This window comes from Oncorhynchus masou, chromosome 32 (genome assembly GCF_036934945.1).
Source record: "Oncorhynchus masou masou isolate Uvic2021 chromosome 32, UVic_Omas_1.1, whole genome shotgun sequence".
Lineage (NCBI taxonomy): Eukaryota > Metazoa > Chordata > Actinopteri > Salmoniformes > Salmonidae > Oncorhynchus > Oncorhynchus masou.
Genome location: NC_088243.1, coordinates 63749537 through 63772222, shown reverse-complemented (window position 1 = coordinate 63772222; position 22686 = coordinate 63749537). Strand labels below are relative to the sequence as shown.

General features: G+C 42.5%; 1 protein-coding gene across 4 annotated transcripts in view; it reads right to left on the bottom strand.

The window, feature by feature from the left end:
* LOC135526454 (protein transport protein Sec24B-like) overlaps positions 1–22686 on the bottom strand; it is a 36126-nt gene extending 13440 nt beyond the window's left edge. Inside the window, exons 1-13 of one of the 4 annotated variants that reach the window (XM_064954841.1) lie at positions 22240–22686; positions 20862–21533; positions 20564–20722; positions 9721–9843; positions 7772–7855; positions 6404–6531; positions 5686–5870; positions 5303–5405; positions 4612–4738; positions 4397–4506; positions 4172–4284; positions 486–604; positions 127–182 (exon numbers count right to left, since the gene is read on the bottom strand). In XM_064954841.1, coding sequence (XP_064810913.1) covers positions 127–182; positions 486–604; positions 4172–4284; positions 4397–4506; positions 4612–4738; positions 5303–5405; positions 5686–5870; positions 6404–6531; positions 7772–7855; positions 9721–9843; positions 20564–20722; positions 20862–21533; positions 22240–22333 — 2073 coding nt within the window. In that variant the 5' untranslated portion in view covers positions 22334–22686. The remainder of the gene's footprint in view (positions 1–126; positions 183–485; positions 605–4171; positions 4285–4396; positions 4507–4611; positions 4739–5302; positions 5406–5685; positions 5871–6403; positions 6532–7771; positions 7856–9720; positions 9844–20563; positions 20723–20861; positions 21534–22239) is intronic. The other 3 variants (XM_064954842.1, XM_064954843.1, XM_064954844.1) reach the window with 3 other exon arrangements.

Below are 22686 nucleotides of genomic sequence, written 5' to 3'. Positions count from 1 at the left end.
AGCAACCATGCATGGTCAAAAACACACCAAGACTCTCCTTCACACGCCAGTCAAGAAAACCAGCCTGTGATGACACCGGTAAACACAAATAGTTGCACACATTCTCATTCAAATAAAAACCTTTACCGCTCTGCTTTCCTTCAGGTTCACCAGGAGACTGTCGTGGGTTGGAATGAAGATGTCTACAAAAACAGAACCAAGACGGAATCATTTAATGTATCACAGCTCCAATTCAATTTCCTTAGATATTGAACTTGGAGAAAACCAACAAAAAAAAGTCATTATTTCAACCATCAGTAAATAAGTGACAGGTCAGTTTGAGGGAGGGGGGATGCAGTCAGTCTGCAGTCATCAACACTACACTGTTGCCTTGCCAAGAGTTGTTTAGCAAGATAACAACATGTTGGCTAGAGCACAAACCGACTGACATTTCTAGGGAGTGGACCTGAAGATAGATAAGGGGAGCTGACTGAAAGAACACACACCGTCGATGTCAGAGACCACCAACATCTGGGGCTGTGAGAGGCTCTCGTGGAGGTTGTAGAAGTGGATGGTGCTGTTGAAGGTGATGAAGCCAACTCGGGTGCGCGTGTCCCCAGGCATCCTGAAACACAGACAGAACCCCCAGAGAGTCACCCTAGCCTCCAGCGTATAACAGTACTGGACAATGGAAATTGCAGAATCTCTCGCAGCTTTGACAATGCCAGTGTGTGTGTGTGTACTGGAATTCTGGTGAACTCATTTCCACGTCAAAAAGTGGGATTATGGATTTGGCATTATGGAGTTGACGTGACATCTTCCAGACATTGAAACCAGCAGGGAACAGTTGTCAGAGCTAGTTTTGTTTGGTTACGACAAAGAATAATTGAATTTCCTGGGAAAATCTGGAATAACAGTCCTGTTCAAGTATTCCATGTCTCTTTTCCTGGCGAGAAAAACTAGATATACAGATGAAGTCGGAAGTTTACATACACCTTAGCCAAATAGATTTAAACTCAGTTTTTCACAATTCCTGACATATAATCAAAGTAAAAATGCCCCGTCTTAGGTCAGTTAAGATCGCCACTTTATTTCAAGAATGTGAAATGTCAGAATAAGAGAGAATTATTTATTTCAGTTTTTATTTCTTTCATCACATTCCCAATGGGTCAGAAGTTTACATACAGTGGGGCAAAACAGTATTTAGTCAGCCACAAATTGTGCAAGTTCTCCCACTTAAAAAGATGAGGCCTGTAATTTTCATCATAGGTACACTTCAACTATGAGACAAAATGAGAAGAAAAAAAAAATCCAGAAAATCACATTGTAGGATTTTTTATGAATTCATTTGCAAATTATGGTGGAAAATAAGTATTTGGTCAATAACAAAAGTTTCTCAATACTTTGTTATATACCCTTTGTTGGCAATGACAGAGGTCAAACATTTTCTGTAAGTCTTCACAAGGTTCACACACACTTTTTTGCCCCACTGTATACTCAATTAGTATTCAGTAGCATTGCCTTTAAATTGTTTAACTTTGTTCAAATGTTTTGGGTAGCCTTGCACAAGCTTCCCACAATAAGTTGGGTGAATTTTGGCCCATTCCTCCTGACAGAGCTGGTGTAACTAACTGTGTCAGGTTTGTAGGCCTCCTTGCTCACACATGCCTTTTCAGTTCTGCCCAAAACAATTCTATAGAATTGAGGTCAGGGCTTTGTGATGGCCACTCCAATACCTTGACAATTTGCCACAACTTTGGAAGGTTGCTTGGGGTCACTGTCCATTTGGAAGACCCATTTGCGACCAAGCTTTAACTTCCTGACAGTCTTGAGATGTTGCTTCAATATATCCACATCATTTTCCTACCTCATGATGCTATCTATTTTGATGAAGTGCACCAGTCCCTGCTGCAGCAAAGCACCACCACAACATGATGCTGCCACCCCGTGCTTCATGGTTGGGATGGTGTTCTTCAGCTTGGAAGCCTCCCCCTTTTTCCTCCAAACAGAACTATGGTCATTATGGCCAAACATTTCTATTTTTGTTTCATCAGACAAGAGGACATTTCTCCAAAAAGTACAATCTTTGTCCCCATGTGCAGTTGCAAACCATAGTCTGGCTTTTTTATGGCGGTTTTGGAGCAGTGGCTTCTTCCTTGCTGAGCTGCCTTTCAGGTTGTCGATATCGGACTCGTTTTACTGTAGATACTTTCGTACCCATCTCCTCCAGCATCTTCACAGGGTCCTTTGCTGTTGTTCTGGGATTGATTTGCACTTTTCGCACCAAAGTACGTTCATCTCCAGGAGACAGAATGCGTCTCCTTCCTGAGCGGTATGACAGCTGCGTGGGCCCGTGCGGTTTATACTTGCGTACTATTGTTTGTACAGATGAACGTGGTACCTTCAGGAGTTTGAAAATTGCTCCCAAGGATGAACCAGACTTGTGAAGTTCTACAATTCTTTTTTCTGAGGTCTTGGCTGATTTCTTTTGATTTTCCCATGATGTCAAGCAGAGGCACAGAGTTTGAAGGTAGGCCTTGAAATACATCCACAGGTACCCCTCCAATTGACTCAAATGATGTGAATTAGCCAATCAGAAGCCATGACATAATTCTCTGGAATTTTCCAAGCTGTTTAAAAAGGCACAGTCAACTAAAGTGTAAGTTGTATTAATTCTAAGTGAAATAATCTGTCTCTAAATAATTGTTGTAAAAATGACTTGTGTCATGCAAAGTAGATGTCCTAACCAACTTGCCAAAACTATAGTTTGTCAACAAGAAATGTGTGGAGTGGTTGAAAAACAAGTTTTAATGACTCCAACCTAAGTGTATGTAAACTTCCGACTTCAACTGTATGTATGTATACATCTTTCTTTACTTCATAGTTGAAGCGTATCAACTTCAAACGGCTACTCCTTGTGGAACTGTTGCAGATTTTGCCTCAGGGTTGCCAAAATCCTATTGCTCCCCATATCTTATTTTATTTTTATTTCACCTTTATCTAACCAGGTAGGCCAGTTGAGAACAAGTTCTCATTTACATCTACGACCTGGTCAAGATAATGCAAAGCAGTGTGACAAAAACAATAACAGAGTAACAAACAAATAAACGTACAGTCAATAACACAATAGAAAAAAAAATAGAAAAATTATTGTATAGTGTGTGCAAATGTTGAAGAGTAGGGAGGTAGGCAATAAATAGGCAAAATAATTACCATTTAGCATTAACACTGGAGTGACAGATGTGCAGATGATGATGTGCAAGTAGAGATACTGGGGTGCAAAAGAGCAACAGGTTAAGTAATAATATGGGGATGAGGTAGTTGGGTGTGCTATTTGCAGATTGGCTGTGTACAGGTACAGTGATTGGTAAGGTGCTCTGACAGCTGATGCTTAAAATGAGAGAGGGAGATATAAGTCTCTAGGGGGTGCTGTGATGTTGGCCGGGGTAGGGGTAGCCAGGTGGAAAGCATGGCCAGCCATAGAAAAATGCTTATTGAAATTATCGTAGATTATTGGTGGTGACAGTGTTTCTTATCCTCAGTGCAGTGGGCAGCTGGGAGGAGGAGCTCTTATTCTCCATGGACTTTACAGTGTCCCAAAACCTTTTGGAATTCGTGCTACAGGAAGCAAATTTCTGTTTGAAAAAGCTAGCCGTAGCTTTCCTAACTGACTGTGTACATTTTTTGGGAATGGGGCATGCTTATTAAGATGGTTAGGAAAACACTTTTGAAGAGCAACCAGGCATCCTCTACTGACGGGATGAGGTCAATATCATTCCAGGATACCCGGGCCAGGTCGATTAGAAAGGCCTGCTCGCTGAAGTGTTTAAGGGAGCGTTTGACAGTGATGAGGGGTGGTCGTTTGACCGCAGACCCATTACGCACGCAGACAATGAGGCAGTGATCGCTGAGACTCTGGTTAAAAACAGCAGAGGTGTATTTATATTTATATGTATGCATGCTGATGGACTTAACTGCTAAAACAGAATGCACCAGAGAGATTAATTTCAATATTCCTCCAGTTCTTACGCACTTGCAAGCAGGCCAATGCAAGCAGGCATGTTTTACATTTCTCATTTTATTTTTTCCCACCCTCTTTGAAATGGAGCCTAAACTACAAAAAGAGAGTCTTACATTGAGAACTAAAAGGTTGCCAAATACTATGTATGGACTCTATGGCAAAGCGACTCACTTGTCCAGGTTTTCCAGTAGGGTGTGACAGTAGACGTTCAGGTAGCCTCCCTCCACCGCGTTGTGAGACACATCCAGCACAAACAGGTACACTGCAGGCTGAGGGGGACGCAGCTGGGGAGAACACATGCTTTACTCAAAACATTCAACCAGTTCACATCTGCAGTCTGACGTGTCTCTGATGGAGACCTGAGGGCAAACTGCTTCTGGATGGATGAATACTAACCATGTAATCTGAAGAGGCTATGAACTCCACAGTGGAGTTCTGTACCTCTGGCCTCTTGTGGGGCTCTCCATATGAGCGGGTCACTGGGTTATACATAAACTCATCAGGAACTGAGGAGGAGAATATTTACATTCAGGTGATTTAGCAGATGTTATTGAACATCAGCATTTGGACAGTGCTGCCCTTGTACACCTATTGAATAGAGGGATCCGTACCATCGTTGACCCTGTAACAGAGATTGCATTTCCATCTCCTCTGGTCCAAGAAGGAGACGAAGGGGTTAATGTAGGTGCGACAGGAGCGACATCTCACTATGGTGTTGGACGTGATCACTGGGAGTTGCTATGGATAGAGAGAGATTATGTGAAGAAGATTAAATAAATAAATAATCTGTGGTTTGTTACAAAGTTATTTCTGAAAATTTGGTCTAAACTCCATATTTGATCTAACCTGCACCTGCAATATGCATCTTGTAAGAGTGGAATCCTTTCTGTAAACACCTTATGTCAACACCGACTGGCTTTTTATACTTTTACCACTTTGCACTGACCCTAAAACAATGTATTTTTGCACCTCCTCATCCTCCATCTCAACCTGCATTGCTTCCTACTATTCTGTTTCTGCTCTCAGTTTAACTATCTATGACAGAATGACAGTTTTATTTAGGGGGCATAGTATAGATCAACACTGAAAACCAGTCAATATAAATAGCCACTGACAAGTTTTCTAGGATATTCACTCAATTCCACTACATTTATTCTGTAGCAAATTGCCCTTTCGAGTTCATAGCTCCCTGAAATGTCAGTTCCTTACACCTATCCAATCCTCTCAGATCTACACCAGGAGTTAGGAGCCAGGGGATGTTTGTGGGCAGGGCCCTGGTTGTGTTCGGGTTCGATGTCTTACTGCGAGGTCTCTGAAGGGGTGCAGGAGCAGGCCTAGGGGAAGCCGGGCTTTATTCAGCAGGGCCTGGGTCTGGGGGATGTTGGTCAGGGTACACCTGAACGTGCTGTGGAGGCCAGAGAGAAGAAGGTTTAGCACTGCCTTGCTAGACATGAGCTAATATATTTCATTGAGTTAGCGGAGACTATGGATGAACAATGCAGTGTGGAGATAGAGAAGTACGTTTGAAATCAACAATGTTTCCAATATGTGTTTTGCTTGATCCTATCAATAAGCTTAGGAGACCTGTCATTCAAAGTGTTTCATTTTATGCTGCATATTGTCAGTGAGTTTTGTGCTTAGATACCAGCATATTCTCAAACCCACAAACTCTCCCTCCCTCTTACTCCGGGCTGCAGTTGGCCTTTTTTAGGTCAGCGCTGAGGTTGGGTTCTGGGGCATCCAGGGGCTGGTGGGGCAGCAGGTTCCTCTCCTGCAGCAGGTTGACCGGCCGCAGCGCCTCCACCTCCAGCTCTGGTACACCGCTCAGTCCCCCGAGGGCCGCAGACAGCTGGGACATGTTAGGGAAGGGCTGTGCGGACAAATGGGATGCAGTTAGTCACACAGTAAAATGAGACAGGTAGATCATTACCACAAGGGTCCGGTGTGGAACAGAGATGAACATGATAGAAAGGAACGGATGAGAAATGTATTGACCAGTGGGGGTAAAAAGTATTCAATTGTCATACTTAAAGAAAAGTAGACACCTGACTAGAAAATTTCTCAAGTAAAAGTGACCCAGTAAAATACTACTTGAGTAAGTTTAAAAATATTTGGTTTTAAATATAAAACCAGACGGCACAAATTTCTTAAGATTACATTTGTAAATAATATATTTTTAAACAGTGAAGAAAAATATAAATAGTAAAGTACAGATAGCCCAAAACACCCCTTAAGTAGTACTTTAAAGCATTTTTACTTAAGTAATTTACACCACTGGTATTGACTTAGTAGGCTAACTCCTTTTCATGTATTTCATGAGGGACCATATTAGAATGAGGAATATATAGTATTTTGATCATTTTAGTCATACACAACCAGGTGGGTTGCACCAGAACATCTTACCTGTGGCAAATGCTGATAGCCAGTTTGGTTGTACCCGCCATGTGAAGGGGAGGAGTCTGTCCTGGAGACCGGCCTCTGCTGATAGACTGGCTGATTGGGCATGTCAGCAGACGGTGGATTGGAGAACTCTGGAAATAAAGAGAGAAAGATTAAAGTTGCATGTACCAATGGATAGCTGCCCGCTGAGCGCATTTGGGGCTGTGGTTGAGTGGAGATATGTTGTAGCGGTATTTATTAGAGAGGGGTAAAGAAAGATTTTGTTCGGGCGCCAGGCAGGTATTAACCATGCCGAAAGGAAAAGAGTAGAATAGAGAGAGTACCACTACCAGACCCACACACATCAGCAGAAGAGACTGCCTAGAGTGTAGCCTGTTTACCAGATAGCCAGTGGAGAGAAAAGAGAATACACACCATATAAAACCCACATCACAGCACAGGGGTAACCCCAACAATAATACTTCATACAATAATACTAATACTAATAATGGCAGAGCAATTAAACAGCATCTTCATACAAGAACGAACCCAGTCATCAACAGAGGACTTGCAATAATCTGTATTATTTTCTAGTGGATGAGTGCAGAGGGTATGAATGTGGGGGGTGTTCATCGACACAACAAAGGCCTTAAAAATGTCCACAGTCTTCTCGGCCACATGTCATTAGTACACCTCACCTCAATACAGTTCACATAACAATACACAACCTGCAAGCAACCTCCCTTTTAACTAAAATGTCCATCAAAATACTTCTGGCAGGGCAATAATAGTCCAGCTCTAATGAACTTCAATGGGAAGTGCATTTGAAAAATAGAGTCTGTTGCAGGGTAAAGCACTGGAACGAGAGGGAAGAGGAAGAGAGAGAAAAAGAGAAATCTTAGCTGTGGTCTTCAGGCCTGCCGGTGTACGGTCTGACTGTCCGATGGTTTGTTGGTTTGTATGGTAAAGCTTCGCAACAATGTTGCTACTAATCCATGCGATCCATAACGGGCGTGGTCCCAAACAAAAACAACCACGATCTAAAGCGATCACACCGATGATTGAGTTAAATACTTTATAAACTACAAACGCTGAAAACAAACAAAGATTCTGCAGCACAGCACACACAATCAACCTGTCGCGCCAGCCAAGAGCCCCTCCCCAAAGAGCTGAATGAGCTCTCTTTATCTCCTCCGTCCTTACTGCTCATGTGCTCTTAAAGTGGCAGTGCACGGTGAAGGCTCCGTGCAGATTTCGCCACAATGTGGCAGAAGAAATGTTAAATTGGATGACGGATCTGGCCTCAAGATGGGTTGGGTCAAATTTTTCAAATGCCTCCACAATGCAGAGTACATGTAGCGTTGGATGTTAAGAGCTGAGTAAAGTATGTACCTGGGTAGCTGCCGCCTTCCAGGGAGTCGTAGCTGTTGGGCACCGGGGACGCACTGCCAGTGGTGGTTGAGGAACTATCCCCGCCTGAGAAAGGAGGGAGGTGAAGAACGAAAGAGTTGTGAGGAGCTGTTGTCTTTCAACGGTTTAGTACAACTCTGCAGGGCCTTGAACATGCTGGCGGGAGAAAAATAAAATATGAAAGCTGCTGAAATGGGTAGAGTGTCCGCACTGAGATTGGGAGTTGGATCTCCGGCCTAGTCATACCAAAAACGGTAAAAATGGAACTCAATGAGTCTTTGCATGGCACTCAGCATTAAGGAGATAGACTAGCCTCCTGTCACGGGTATCTCCGGCTCCTATGAGCCATTCCGGCGCGCACAAGCCAAGCTATTTACTTATAGAGAAACAGACAGCAGTTATCATCATCATCTCCCTAGGCCGTGCACATACAGCCTTCCTTCCATCTCTTGAGTAATTGGGTAGAGGGGCTATGGGGCACTATGAGATGGTGCTTTTAAGTCTCAGCCACACGCACATCGGAGTTGATTAATCAAATTGGGCCAAATGGAAGGCTGTGACAGTGAACCAAGATAGCACTGCCTGCACAGGCCAAGAGCTCATTGGATGAGCTCCAATTATCTCAGGCAGCTAAATCTGACTGCCACCCCACTGGATTAAGTGATCTGGATATTAGTGAAACTGGCTGGCTGGGGACACAAGGATGATATGATTGCCATGCCCTTGTTCTCGTATGAATTCATGTCATAACACAAAACAGCAAAAGGGTAGGCATAAACAAAACATGTTGGCCAAGCAACAGAAAGAGACAGAATGATAAGGGACCTGATCAAATAGGACAAACATCTGCAACTTGAAAATGACAATGAAAATGATGGAATGATAGAGAGCGTTTGGAGTGTAAGATGGGGAGGAGGAGCACACCTTTAGCAGGAGGTGCTAGCGAGAGCTAGTGCTGACATGCCTAGGCCTCTACCCTTCTCCCGGCGGAGACCAGTGCCTGCTGGCCCACAGCAACAAGGGACCTGCTATATTTAAAAAGCTGTTAACCTCTAGCCAATTACACAAAACCCAAGGTTGGACCCACCAGCACCCCTAGGACACTCATCAACACCTTCTTGTTGAAACACCGCATGTACAGTGCATGCTGATAACCAAAATGGGAAATGTAGTATAATAACATTAGGTGCTAAGATTAGAGGTTCCAAACAAAGTGTTGGCTAGTAACTGGCCCAGAAAGGGAGCTACAGAAAAGTGTGTTTTTTCCCCTTATCTAAATGCAAAACCAATCATACAAAATCAATTGTTTTTCAGAAGGATGAAATTCTGAAATTGCAACGGGAAGAAAAATGTGCTTCTTAATTCAGAAACCAGTTGGATCAGTGCCTGTAATTGAAATGCAATCGTTCCTAAATGGTTAGTGGGCGAGAGCTGAGAGGACATGATTGGACAGCACAAGAACGAGTGCGTAGCCTGCATGTCAAGAAGACTAAACCGATCCTAAAACAACATTTGCTCTCAAACACTACACCCTACTCACATGATTTCACTGATGAATCGAATTAAGCTTAATCAAGGCTGATCTTGATCAAGAAGAGGTTAATTGATCAGCTTCACCTTTCTTACTGACATGCTTCACTGTGGTTTCAGTTACAATGAGCTCTCATCACTAACATCCAATATCTATTGGGAACACAGTGATAATGCTGGGAGAAGATGTGGCATAGCTGTTGAATGCGTGGAGGCCGTCAGGTGGGCAGTAGAGGGGGGCAGAAAAGCTGCTAGAGATGGGCGGAGGTGGCTTTGAGACATGAGTATGAATGCAAAGTGCCTGGGGTTGAAAGGAAAGTAAGTGCTGCATGGGTTGATGTGAGGGTAAGGTTAGTTGATGGTTATTGGAGTTGGGTTGGGAATAAAAGCTATAAGCAGACCTGCTTCCTCATCCTCCTCCTCCTCATCATCATCCTCATCGGAGCTGGATGACGAGGGGGCAACGTTGGCGGCGGCGTTGGCAGAGCTAGCGCCACTATTGGCTAAATATCCGTAGTGCATGCCTGTGGGGAGGTGGGAGAGGGTACAAAACAGAACAACCATCAACTATGTGGAGGGGAGGAGGGGGAGAGGACAGAGCCAAAGGACTGAGTCCAGGAAGTCTGTGTGGTGGGCACGTTGTTGAGGATGGTTGCGATTCTCCTGCAAAAACATCCCTACTCACTAGCTTCTACCACACAAACCAGGTTTTCATACAAGCTTTTTATGCGAGTAAAGTACAAGTTTAAAAAAGTGTCACGACAGGCCTGATGGAAACAGCAAATTTGGCAGTAAACTTTCCAAAAGTCGACAAGACAAGACAATATCTTTTTGTGTCAGTAAAAGTAATAATGCGAGAAATGGTGATGGAAACGCTTATAAACAAATATTGATACAACCATCATATCAGATTTAAACTTGGAGTCACGCGATGACATGTGGTAGTGGGAGGACAACACAACTCTGGAAAACATGCAGTTGAATAGGATACAGATTAAACAAATTATGAACTTCACAGGGTGGTGAAAGTGAACCGTGACAGGCTTGATGTTCCTTTCCAATAAATATCGAGGGTCTTATTCTGGTGACATAATGATCGATGCTTGGCTGCCATTTGACAAATGGCTCTTTTGTCCAGAATAATCTCATCATGTAGGCTATACCAACACTATCTGCCAGCTGTTGGCTTGAGCACACAATACCAGTGTAGGCACGTTCACTATACATTTATTTCAAAGTTGAACAAACTATACACAAAGACAACTTTTAACAATTTCCACTGAACATTTTACCAAAACTAGTTTAGTGGAAGAACTGTGCAGAATAACTGTAAAATCTCCCTCAGGTTTTAATGCGACTATGTTTTCTAAAAACTCGGACAAATATTTACTCCAAATTAAGATCCAAACACGTCTGCAGAAAGAATGGGGTGGTATTAAACTATAGTAACTGAAGATTTACGCCCAGTAACGGAATTACGGTAACAAAATTTCATCATGTGTACCTGATCTGTACAATACAAAAACAAATACAATAATTATGGATATGAATGTCATTCTCCTCAGGTTTCAGCACTGAGCAGCACAATAAAGCACAGCAGATTACAGTACGATATACTGTACTCTACTGTATGTATTGCACTATCCAAACTTGTGAAACATACAGTACCTGTCAAAAGTTTGGACACACCTACTGATTCAAGGCTTTTTATTTATTTTTTTACTACTGACTACATTGTAGAATAATACTGATGAAATAACACATATGGAATCATGTAGTAACCAAAAGTGTTAAACAAATGAAAATATATTTTATATTCTTCAAAGTAGCCACCCTTTGCCTTGATGACAGCTTTGAACATTACTGGCATTCTCTCAACCAGCTTCATGAGGTAGTCACCTGGAATGCATTTCAATTAACAGGTGTGCCTTGTTAAAGTTAATTTGTGGAATTTCTTTCCATCTTAATGCGTTTGAGCCAATCAGTTGTGTTGTGACAAGGTAGGGTTGGAATACAGAAGATAGCCATATTTGGTAAAAGACAAAGTCCATATTATGGCAAGAACAGCTCAAATAAGCAAAGAGAAACAGTCCATCATTAATTTAAGACATGAAGTTCTGTCAATATGGAACATTTCAAGAACTTTGAATGCTTCTTCAAGTCCAGTCGCAAAAACCATCAAGCGCTATGATGAAACTAGCTCTCATGAGGACCACCACAGGAAAGGAAGTCCCAGAATTACCTCTGCTGAAGAGGATAAGTTAATTATTAGTTAACAGCCTCAGAAATTGAAGAACAGATAAATGCTTCACGGAGTTCAAGTAACAGACACATCTCAACATCAAGTGTTCAGCGGAGACTGCATGACTCAGGCCTTCATGGTCGAATTGCTGCAAAGAAACCACTACTAAAGGACACCGATAAGAAGAGACTTGCTTGGGCCAAGAAACACGAGCAATGGTCATTAGACCGGTGAATATCTGTCCTTTGATCTGATGAGTCCAAATTTGAGATTTTTGGTTCCAACCGCTGTGTCTTTGTGAGATGCAGAGTTGGTGAACGGATGACCTTTGCATGTGTGGTTCCCACCGTGAAGCATGGAGGACGTGTGATGGTGCTTTGCTGCTGACACTGTGATTTATTTAGAATTCAAGGCACACTTAACCAGCATGGCTACAGCAGCATTCTGCAGCGATATGCCACTCCATCTGGTTTGCGCTTAGTGGGACTATCATTTGTTTTTCAACAGGACAATGACCCAAAACAACTCCAGGGCTGAAGGAGAGTGATGGTACTGCATCAGATGACCTGGCCTCCACAATCACCCGACCTCAACTTGCTTTGTGGACAATACAGTGCCACTGACACGGCCCGCTACCAAAACCTGCGGGCTCTCCTTCACCGCAGCCAACGTGAGTAAAACATTTAAACATGTTAACCCTCGCAAGACTGCCGGGCCAGACAGCATCTCTAGCCACGTCCTCAGAGCATGTGCAGACCAGATGACTGGTGTGTTTATGGACATATTCAATCAATCCCTATCCCAGTCTGCATGTTCCCACATGCTTCAAGAGGGCCACCATTGTTCCTGTTCCCAAGAAAGCTAAGGTAACTGAGCTAAATGACTACCGCCCCGTAGCAATCACTTCCGTCATCACAAAGTGCTTTGAGAGACGAGTCAAGGACCATATCACCTCCACCCTACCTGGCACCCTAGACTCACTCCCAATTTACTTACCGCCCCAATAGGTCCACAGACGAAGCAAACGCAATCACACTGCCCTAATCCATCTGGACAAGAGGAATACCTATGTAAGAATGCTGTTCATCGATTAAAGCTCAGAATTTACCACCACAGTAACCTCCAAACAAGCCATTAAGCTCGAGACCCTGGGTCTCAACCCCGCCCTGTGCAACTGGGTCCTGGACTTTCTGACGGGCTGCCCCCAGGTGGAGAGGGTAGGAAACAACATCTCCACCCCGCTGATACTCAACACTGGGGCCCCACAAGGGTGCATTCTCAGCCTTCTCCTGTACTCCCTGTTCACCCATGACTGCGTGGTCATGCATGCCTCCAACTCAATCATCAAGTTTGCAGACGACACTACAGTGTTAGGCTTGATTACCAACAACGACAAGACGGCCTACAGGGAGGAGGTGAGGGTCCTCAGAGGGTGGTGTCAGGAAAATAACCTCACACTCAAAGTCAACAAAACAAAGGAGATGATCGTGGACTTCAGGAAACAGCAGAGTGAACACCCCCCTATCCACATCGACGGAACAGTAGTGGAGAGGGTAGTAAGTTAAGTTCCTCGGCGTACACATCACAGACAAACTGAAATGGTCCACCCACACAGACAGCGTGGTGAAGAAGGCGCAACAGCACCTCTTCAACCTCAGGAGGCTGAAGAAATTTGGCTTGTCACCAAAAACACTCAAACTTTAACAGATGCACAATCGAGAGCTCTATCACCGCCTGGTACGGCAAGTTCTCTGCCCACAACCGTAAGGCTCTCCAGAAGGCAGTGAGGTCTGCACAACACATCATCGGGGGCAAACTACCTGCCCTCCAGGACACCTACACCACCCAATGTCACAGGAAGGCCAAAGAGATCATCAAGGACAACAACCACCCGAGCCACTGCCTGTTCACCCCGCTATCATCCGAAAGGCGAGATCAGTACAGGTGCATCAAAGCTGGGACCGAGAGACTGAAAAATAGCTTCTATTTCAAGGCCATCAGACTGTTAAACAGCCATCACTAACATTGAGTGGCTGCTGCCAACATACAGACTCAAATCTCTACCCACTTTAATAATTAAAATTTGGATGTAATAAATGTATCAATAGTCACTTCAAACAATGCCACTTTATATAATGTTTACATACCCTACATTACTCATCTCATATGTATATACTGTACTCTATACTATCTACTACATGTTGCTTATGCCATTCAGCCATCGCTCATCCAAATATTAGATATGTACATATTCTTATTCATTCCTTTACACTTGTGTGTATTGGGTAGTTGTTGTGGAATTGTTAGATTACTTGTTAGATATTGCTGCACGGTCAGAACTAGAAGCACAAGCACTTCGCAACACTCGCATTAACATCTGCCAACCATGTGTATGTGACCAATAAAATTGTTTTTGATTTGACCCAACAGACAGTTTGGGATGAGTTGGACCTAGGACTGTTGCGGTCACCATATCACCGCCACATCGGCGGTCACGAGTAGAGGTCGACCCATTATGATTTTTTAATGCCGGTACCGATTATTGGAGTACCAAAAAAAAGCCGATACCGATTAATCGGAGGATTTTTAAAAATGTATTTGTAATAATGACAATTACAACAATACTGAATGAACACTTATTTTAACTTAATATAATACATCAATAAAATCAATTTAGCCTCAAATAAATAATGAAACATGTTCAATTTGGTTTAAATAATGCAAAAACAAAGTTTTGGAGAAGAAAGTAAAAGTGCAATATGTACCATGTAAGAAAGCTAACGTTTAAGTTCCTTGCTCAGAAGATGAGAACATATGAAAGCTGGTGGTTCCTTTTAACATGAGTCTTCAATATTCCCAGGTAAGAAGTTTTAGGTTATAGTTATTATAGGAATTATAGGACTATTTCCCTCTATACCATTTGTATTTCATTAACCTTTGACTATTGAATGTTCTTATAGGCACTTTAGTATTGCCAGTGTAACAGTATAGCTTCTGTCCCTCTCCTCGCTCCTCCCTGGGCTCGAACCAGGAACACAACGACAGCCACCCTCGAAGCAGCGTTACCCATGCAGAGCAAGGGGAACAACCACTCCAAGTCTCAGAGCGAGTGACGTTTGAAACGCCATTAATGCGCACTACGCTAACTAGCTAGCCATTTCACATCATTTACACCAGCCTCATCTCGGGAGTTGATCGGCTTGAAGTCATAAACAGCGCAATGCTTGAAGTACAACGAAGAGCTGCTGGCAAAACGCACAAAAGTGCTGTTTGAATGAATGCTTACGAGCCTGCTACTGCCTACCACCGCTCAGTCAGATACTTGCTATGCTCAGTCAGATTATATGCAACGCAGGACACGCTAGATAAACTAGTAATATCATCAACCACGTGTAGTTAACTAGTGATTATGATTGATTGATTTATCTTATAAAAAACAGTTTAATGCTAGCTAGCAACTTAACTTTGCTTACTGCATTCACGTAACAGGCAGTCTCCTTGTGGAGTGCAAAGAGAGGCAGATGGTTATAGCGTTGGACAAGTTAACTAAGGTTGCACGATTGGATCCCCCGAGCTGACAAGGTGAAAATCTGTCGTTCTGGCCCTGAACGAGGCAGTTAACCCACCATTCCTAGGCCATCATTGAAAATAAGAATGTGTTCTTAACTGACCTGCCTAGTTAAATAAAGGTCTGTAAAAAATAAAATATATATATATATATATTTTTTTTTAAATGGCCTAATCGGTTGTTGTGAAAACTTGAAATCGGCCCTTCCGATTAAATCGTTCCACCTCTAGTCACGAGTCATAAAGCAGTCAAATTCCACATGACTGTTTAGTCGCTAATTAGGCTTTTCCAAGCTCTGATGCTGCTGATGGTCAATAGTAGCCTACCAAACTTTCTAACTGTCTGGTACTCAGCACTCTATTGTCACTAATCACTCTGAAGTCAATGCAAATATAATCAAACACTTCATGAGAGCTCATGTAGCGCAACATTTATATAGGCTATGCAATTGCGGGAGAAAACGGAGTGATGACCGCTAATAAAAAGACGAGGATCCATCAGCGTTCTATAGGCTAGACCTACTATGTTAAATTATCAACTTTCCTAATATTAGGCACATTGCTTATATTTACAACAGCAGTATAGCCAATCTGGTTGGCATGAAAATAAACCACGGGGAAAAGTGTCTTCCATTTTTTCCATTTAAGTGCATAAAGTGCCTTGCGAAAGTATTCGGCCCCCTTGAACTTTGTGACCTTTTGCCACATTTCAGGCTTCAAACAAAAATATATAAAACTGTATTTTTTTGTGAAGAATCAACAACAATTGGGACACAATCATGAAGTGGAACGACATTTATTGGATATTTCAAACTTTTTTAACAAATCAAAAACTGAAAAATTGGACGTGCAAAATTATTCAGCCCCCTTAAATTAATACTTTGTAGCGCCACCTTTTGCTGCGATTACAGCTGTAAGTCGCTTGGGGTATGTCTATCAGTTTTGCACATCGAGAGACTGAATTTTTTTCCCATTCCTCCTTGCAAAACAGCTCGAGCTCAGTGAGGTTGGATGGAGAGCATTTGTGAACAGCAGTTTTCAGTTCTTTCCACAGATTCTCGATTGGATTCAGGTCTGGACTTTGACTTGGCCATTCTAACACCTGGATATGTTTATTTTTGAACCATTCCATTGTAGATTTTGCTTTATGTTTTGGATCATTGTCTTGTTGGAAGACAAATCTCCATCCCAGTCTCAGGTCTTTTGCAGACTCCATCAGGTTTTCTTCCAGAATGGTCCTGTATTTGGCTCCATCCATCTTCCCATCAATTTTAACCATCTTCCTTGTCCCTGCTGAAGAAAAGCAGGCCCAAACCATGATGCTGCCACCACCATGTTTGACAGTGGGGATGATGTGGTCAGGGTGATGAGCTGTGTTGCTTTTACGCCAAACATAACGTTTTGCATTGTTGCCAAAAAGTTCAATTTTGGTTTCATCTGACCAGAGCACCTTCTTCCACATGTTTGGTGTGTCTCCCAGGTGGCTTGTGGCAAACTTTAAACGACACTTTTTATGGATATCTTTAAGAAATGGCTTTCTTCTTGCCACTCTTCCATAAAGGCCAGATTTGTGCAATATACGACTGATTGTTGTCCTATGGACAGAGTCTCCCACCTCAGCTGTAGATCTCTGCAGTTCATCCAGAGTGATCATGGGCCTCTTGGCTGCATCTCTGATCAGTCTTCTCCTTGTATGAGCTGAAAGTTTAGAGGGACGGCCAGGTCTTGGTAGATTTGCAGTGGTCTGATACTCCTTCCATTTCAATATTATCGCTTGCAAAGTGCTCCTTGGGATGTTTAAAGCTTGGGAAATCTTTTTGTATCCAAATCCGGCTTTAAACTTCTTCACAACAGTATCTCGGACCTGCCTGGTGTGTTCCTTGTTCTTCATGATGCTCTCTGCGCTTTTAACAGACCTCTGAGACTATCACAGTGCAGGTGCATTTATACGGAGACTTGATTACACACAGGTGGATTGTATTTATCATCATTAGTCATTTAGGTCAACATTGGATCATTCAGAGATCCTCAATGAACTTCTGGAGAGAGTTTGCTGCACTGAACGTAAAGGGGGTGAATAATTTTGCACGCCCAATTTTTCAGTTTTTGATTTGTTAAAAGAGTTTGAAATATCCAATAAATGTCGTTCCACTTCATGATTGTGTCCCACTTGTTGTTGATTCTTCACAAAAAAAATACAGTGTTATATCTTTATGTTTGAAGCCTGAAATGTGGCAAAAGGTCGCAAAGTTCAAGGGGGCCGAATACTTTCGCAAGGCACTGTAGATTAAATGTATTTTTCCCACTGCCCACATGCATAATTGACACAGGTGCATGATAATGGTCCAATCTAAATCAAAACAAATTTCACACATTATTTAGTAAATGTAAAGACAATATTAAAATCAAGAATAGTCTGACAATAATAGCCTGTCAATAATAGCCTGTCACTTATCAGTTGTGAATGATGCCCGTCATAAGAAAAGAAAACTTTTTTTTTGCTACTTTTTCTAATCATAGTCGCACATCTCATGTAGCCTAGCCCATAGGCCTATGTGTTTTAATAAGGTTTGGATCACAACAAAGTGGCCAAATAACTTCAAGTTAAACACATTAATCCACTTTACAAGGGATGTTGAGCTTAACTGGCATATATAATCAGCGCGTTGACTTTCAAGTTTGGGGAAGATCACTTCCACCATAAAAATGCACCTTTATAATAAATTGCATTTGCGGTCACTTTTGATAACGTTGTATTCCATTATTGGAACATTTGCATTTATAGCCTACTACTATGTGCACATTTCTGTGCTTATAATGTGGAGAAATAGCCAAATAGTTTATAAACATTTTAAGCTAAACGTTCTGATCTGTTGCGTTAGCCATAATGCATTAAAAAAAGTTTGGGGATGCTAGTGGATGTATTAGTTTGGGATCTATCACATCCCACAACTGTCCCAGACTATGTTTGGAATATTTCTCTCTCGCACAGAATAGGTTAACTTTGTACTATGGGGGATAGTAGATTGACATAGGCTAGTGCTTTTACTGTTCGTTAGGCCTACTCATGTTGTTGGTGGACGAAAAGTAAATGTGGACAGTTCTTCCAATATCTTCAATAAGCACCTCGGAATTGGATAAGGACGTGCGATGTGTCTGTCTTCACTTGTAGCCTGTGAGAAAGACCTGATCAAGTGACGGAGAGCCATGTGAGTGAGAGGCGCTTCGGATTGCGCAGCACACTCAGGGACAAGGGCACAACGTAGCACTCCGGCCTGCAAAAGGCATGGATTGTTTAGGGTGAATTACGGACACAAAGGGGATGCCGCCATGAAATCCGAGGCATTATCAAGTGCTTGTCAAATTGTGAATGAGAGACTATTGGAGCGTGTACAGCCTGTGCAAAAAAAACACAAATTGGAGCTCATGCCTTTCAAGTAACTTTTTTCACAGTACAGCCTTACAATGTATTAAAAATCAAAAACATACAGCCCAACGTTTGCAGAACAACTAAAGTTAATAACTAAATTAAGCATATAGGAATACCTATTTCTTTGTTAACCTCAACACAGAATAGAATGTGGGCACTCCCTCAAATCGTTTGGAGAATATATTTATATTTTATTCAGCTTTGTTCAATTGTATTCTTCATGCTATAAAATAATGTCACGGAATTATAAGCAAATCTTGTCTGCTAACTAGTGTAGCCCACAGCCATTTAGCATATCCACATATGGACAACTGATGGTATGCTATTAAATTCTAAAATAAATCATGGATATATTGTGAAGGTGTAGGCTATATCACATTGATTTATTCAACTTTTTAAAATGGTTTGTAGGCTGTGCGTGGAAGCCAGGAAATGCTAAATGTGTTTATGTTAATTAACGGTCTACTACAATGAGACTGACAGTTATTTGCTTAACAATCACCGGCTGACGAAATTTCGTGACCAATATAGCTCTACTTGGACCGCAAAGTGAAGGAAAAGCAGCCAACAAGTGCTCAGCATTTGGGAACCCCTTCAAAAAGCATTCATCATGAAGCTGGTTGAGAGAATGCCAAGCGTGTGCACAGCTGGCTACTTTGAAGAATCTCAAATATAAAATATATTTTGATTTGTTTAACACTTTTTTTTTTAACTACATGATTCATAGTTTTGATGTCTTCACTACTATTCTACAATTAGTAAAAAATAAAAACCCTTGAATGAGTTGGTGTGTCCTTTTGACTGATACTGTACGTCTATGATAGGTTCAGATTTGGTCCAGTACGGTCCGTCCATGGACGTTAACATCAAAGCCGGGGTGGACTGACCAAATTGCTACTACTTTTCAACGTCCATGGACGTCCAGTGTCGGTCGATGCTCAGTGTGTGAGGATGCTGGTTAAAGTAAATGGAAAAAGAGTGTTCTCATGGCTAGGCGTCAGTAAGAGCTGAGAGAGGTGACATTAACTGGAGAGCAAGAGATAGAGGGAGGGGTTGTCCAGACTCAGACCATTTTAACACTCTTGCTTTGAACACCAGACAACAAAGACAGAAAACAGTTATGAGCTGAACATAACAATATGGCAGTGGAAGGGAGGCCAGTAGCAGGTGACCCAACTGTGGTTTGTGAATATTATGATTTCCCATTGTAGCCAATTCAATTGCAGTAATTCCGTTACTGCTTTCTATGGTATCATCGTTACCAATTTCGTAACAGAACTACAAGTTTTAATCACTTAATAATGCATAAACAATGGCTAAAATCACTATAACTAATTGGTAGGTCTATCATTACTTGTTACTTCTGTGAACTTTTATTATCCTCCCTCCTCATGGGGGACAAAATTGAAATTATCTTAACATTTGTGGATTTCTGGTAATGGGATTACATGGCCCAAGGTAATATTTCTTAAACTTACAGATGGTAAACAATTTCTCCAGAACTAAATATAATTGCTGATATTAGTTAGCAGGGGTGTTTACATCAACATTAGTGTGTTTTGATGCATTTCTGATACCTTTTACATATTTTTATCCAGAAATCAAAGCCTTTGCTTGTGCCCAATTAAGATTGAAAATCGTTTTAAAAAACAAATCTATGCCATCACTTCTGCAAAACATACTCTTAACTTTCATTTGATACCCAATTTTTATGTACCTATTAACTTAAGTTGGAGCTCATTGGTTATTTCCGATGGAAATGCCCCTCTTCAATTCACTTATTTAGACTAGGAAAAGAGTATGAAGATGAAAAGATGCCTTCATCAATCATTTAAATCAAGGTGAGGACGGAGAACCACACAAATGTAACGATGCAGGATCCTATAAAACTTGCATTAAAATGGCCGACATGGGCCTGCCATTGATGACGTCAATGCAGATAACCTATACAGATACTATAGAGAGATCCAGGCTAATTCAATATGTTAAAAGCCTCTCCATTTACCTTGCTGATGCCCTGGGGAGGAATTAACTGAAGTGGATGGGATTCCTAAAGGTGGCATGTCCCTGTCAGCACCCCCAGTGTTTTGTGTGACTCCTCCTCTGTAGTGGTCATGTGTCATGGGTGCATGGTGACTTTGGTCATAGTGCTGGAGGACTGGGGCTTGGACCGGGGAGAAGAAACCAATTAAGGCAGAGGCAAATATATCAAATACACAAATTGACAAGAAAAGTGGATTGACAAGTGTCTCAAAACATATTCTGTACGGACATTCTCAACAGTGCCAAGGAGTTGACTGTACCTGCATTACCCTGGCCGTTGACTGTGGCTGGTTGGCCGGGTGGAGCCATGCTATACCCAGGGGGAACCGCTGCAGTAGATGCTGGGTGACTGGTGTCATTTCCTGGGGCGTACTGGTGGAGGGGAGCGCCCATCAGGTTGGGAACAGCTGCTGGGCCGGTGGGAGCCTGGGAGGAACGCAATGTACCGTACTGGCTGCTTCCCGGAACAGAGGGGTACGAGACAATGGGATACAGGGGAGCACCTGGGCTGGTGGGGGGTGCCAAAACCAAGTTTGGCTGCTGGGAGTGGTGTTGCGTTTGGGAGGTAGGGTACTGCTGCTGTCCATAGTAGGCCCCAGGCTGTGCGTATGGGGCTGGTTGTTGGAATGAAGGTGCATGTTGGGGGTTTGGAAGGGCAGCGGAGGTGGGAAGAGTGGTGGGGGTGCCATAGGGCAGAGAGGGAGGGTGGGAACCTTGGGTTGCTCCGTATGCAGAGGGGGCTACAGTAGGTGCAGCAGTGGGCTGCAGCGGCTGCTGGTGGCAGTAAGCACTGTGATCATTGTTTGTGATTTGAGCTTTTTGGGGGGCAGCGGCACACTGGCCTGGAATGGTTGGGTTGCCCTGCTGTTGAGGCCCGGCTCCATAGTACCCCGTCAAAGGATATGTGGATGGGTAAGTCTGCCCCCCTGGACCTGAAGAGAATAAGAGTTGATGTTAGAAGAAAGGGGTTTGGGGTAAATTAAACATTGATGCCGAAAATTGACAAGGAGGATATATGATTATCATAAATAGTGTGATCAACTATTATCAAAAGTATTACCTACATATATATTACTAGCTAACGTTACATAATAAATATTCTATAAAAATGATCAAACATGTCAAAGTCATCAAAACAGCAACCCTAGAGTAAAATACTTTAGATCTGACTGGCCAGCCGGTGTAATGATGACGCCCTAACGTTACTAGCTAGTGACAGATTTAAAATGCCCAAGTAAGCCATCTAGCTACAGTAGCTAACTAGCCAAAGATTCCTCCCACAATGGAGAATGTTGGGGGTTACCCTGGCTGCATTAGTGAAATAAACAAAGAATACCAAATCAATTGGTGAACATAACAAATTGTACCACAAATAAACTTGGTTGTTTAAGATAGCTGGCTAGTGTGGCAAACTTGAATTTATACTAGCTAACGTTAGCTAGGTAGAAATTCTCGATTTCTCTATTAAAACGGAATTGTCGGTTTTAGTAATAACGTCATAATTTACGCAACTAACGTTAGCTAGCTAAGCTAATTACCAAACGCAACAAATATCCAAGCAACAGGCTTTCACACAGCCACATTAGTTAGCTAGTTATTTCAACCACTGGCTAGTTTAATCTCCACGGCCTGTTTTACCATTCTGATAGGGGGGTGCTGCTCCACCATTCGGCGTTGAATTCAAGCTGTGACCGAGAGAGGTTTTCAGGCTCGTATAACCCGGCGCAGACATCTCTTGGTCCCACTGTCCTTTATCAACAAAAATGCACAGGGTGACAAAGACACATGAAAGGCTGTCACCAAGAGCAGTACTATTCCCATTAGCTAGGTGTTCGTCTGGTGTTTTTGTGAACCCCCTGCCTTAGCTACCTCCTGCTCGGCTTGTTGTCTAGCTATGATGAGGTTCATCCCAATTGAGGCAATTTCGGGCGTGTTCGTAAATTGTCTCCAGTGTGTCAGAGTGCGTAAATTCAGTGCGCTGTTAAAATGTCTGTTCGTATTTTCAGAGCACACTGGACGCTCTGCGGAGAATTGGGATTGATCCGAGAGTTCTGACCTCACAACGGCAATCAAGCACCCACGCTA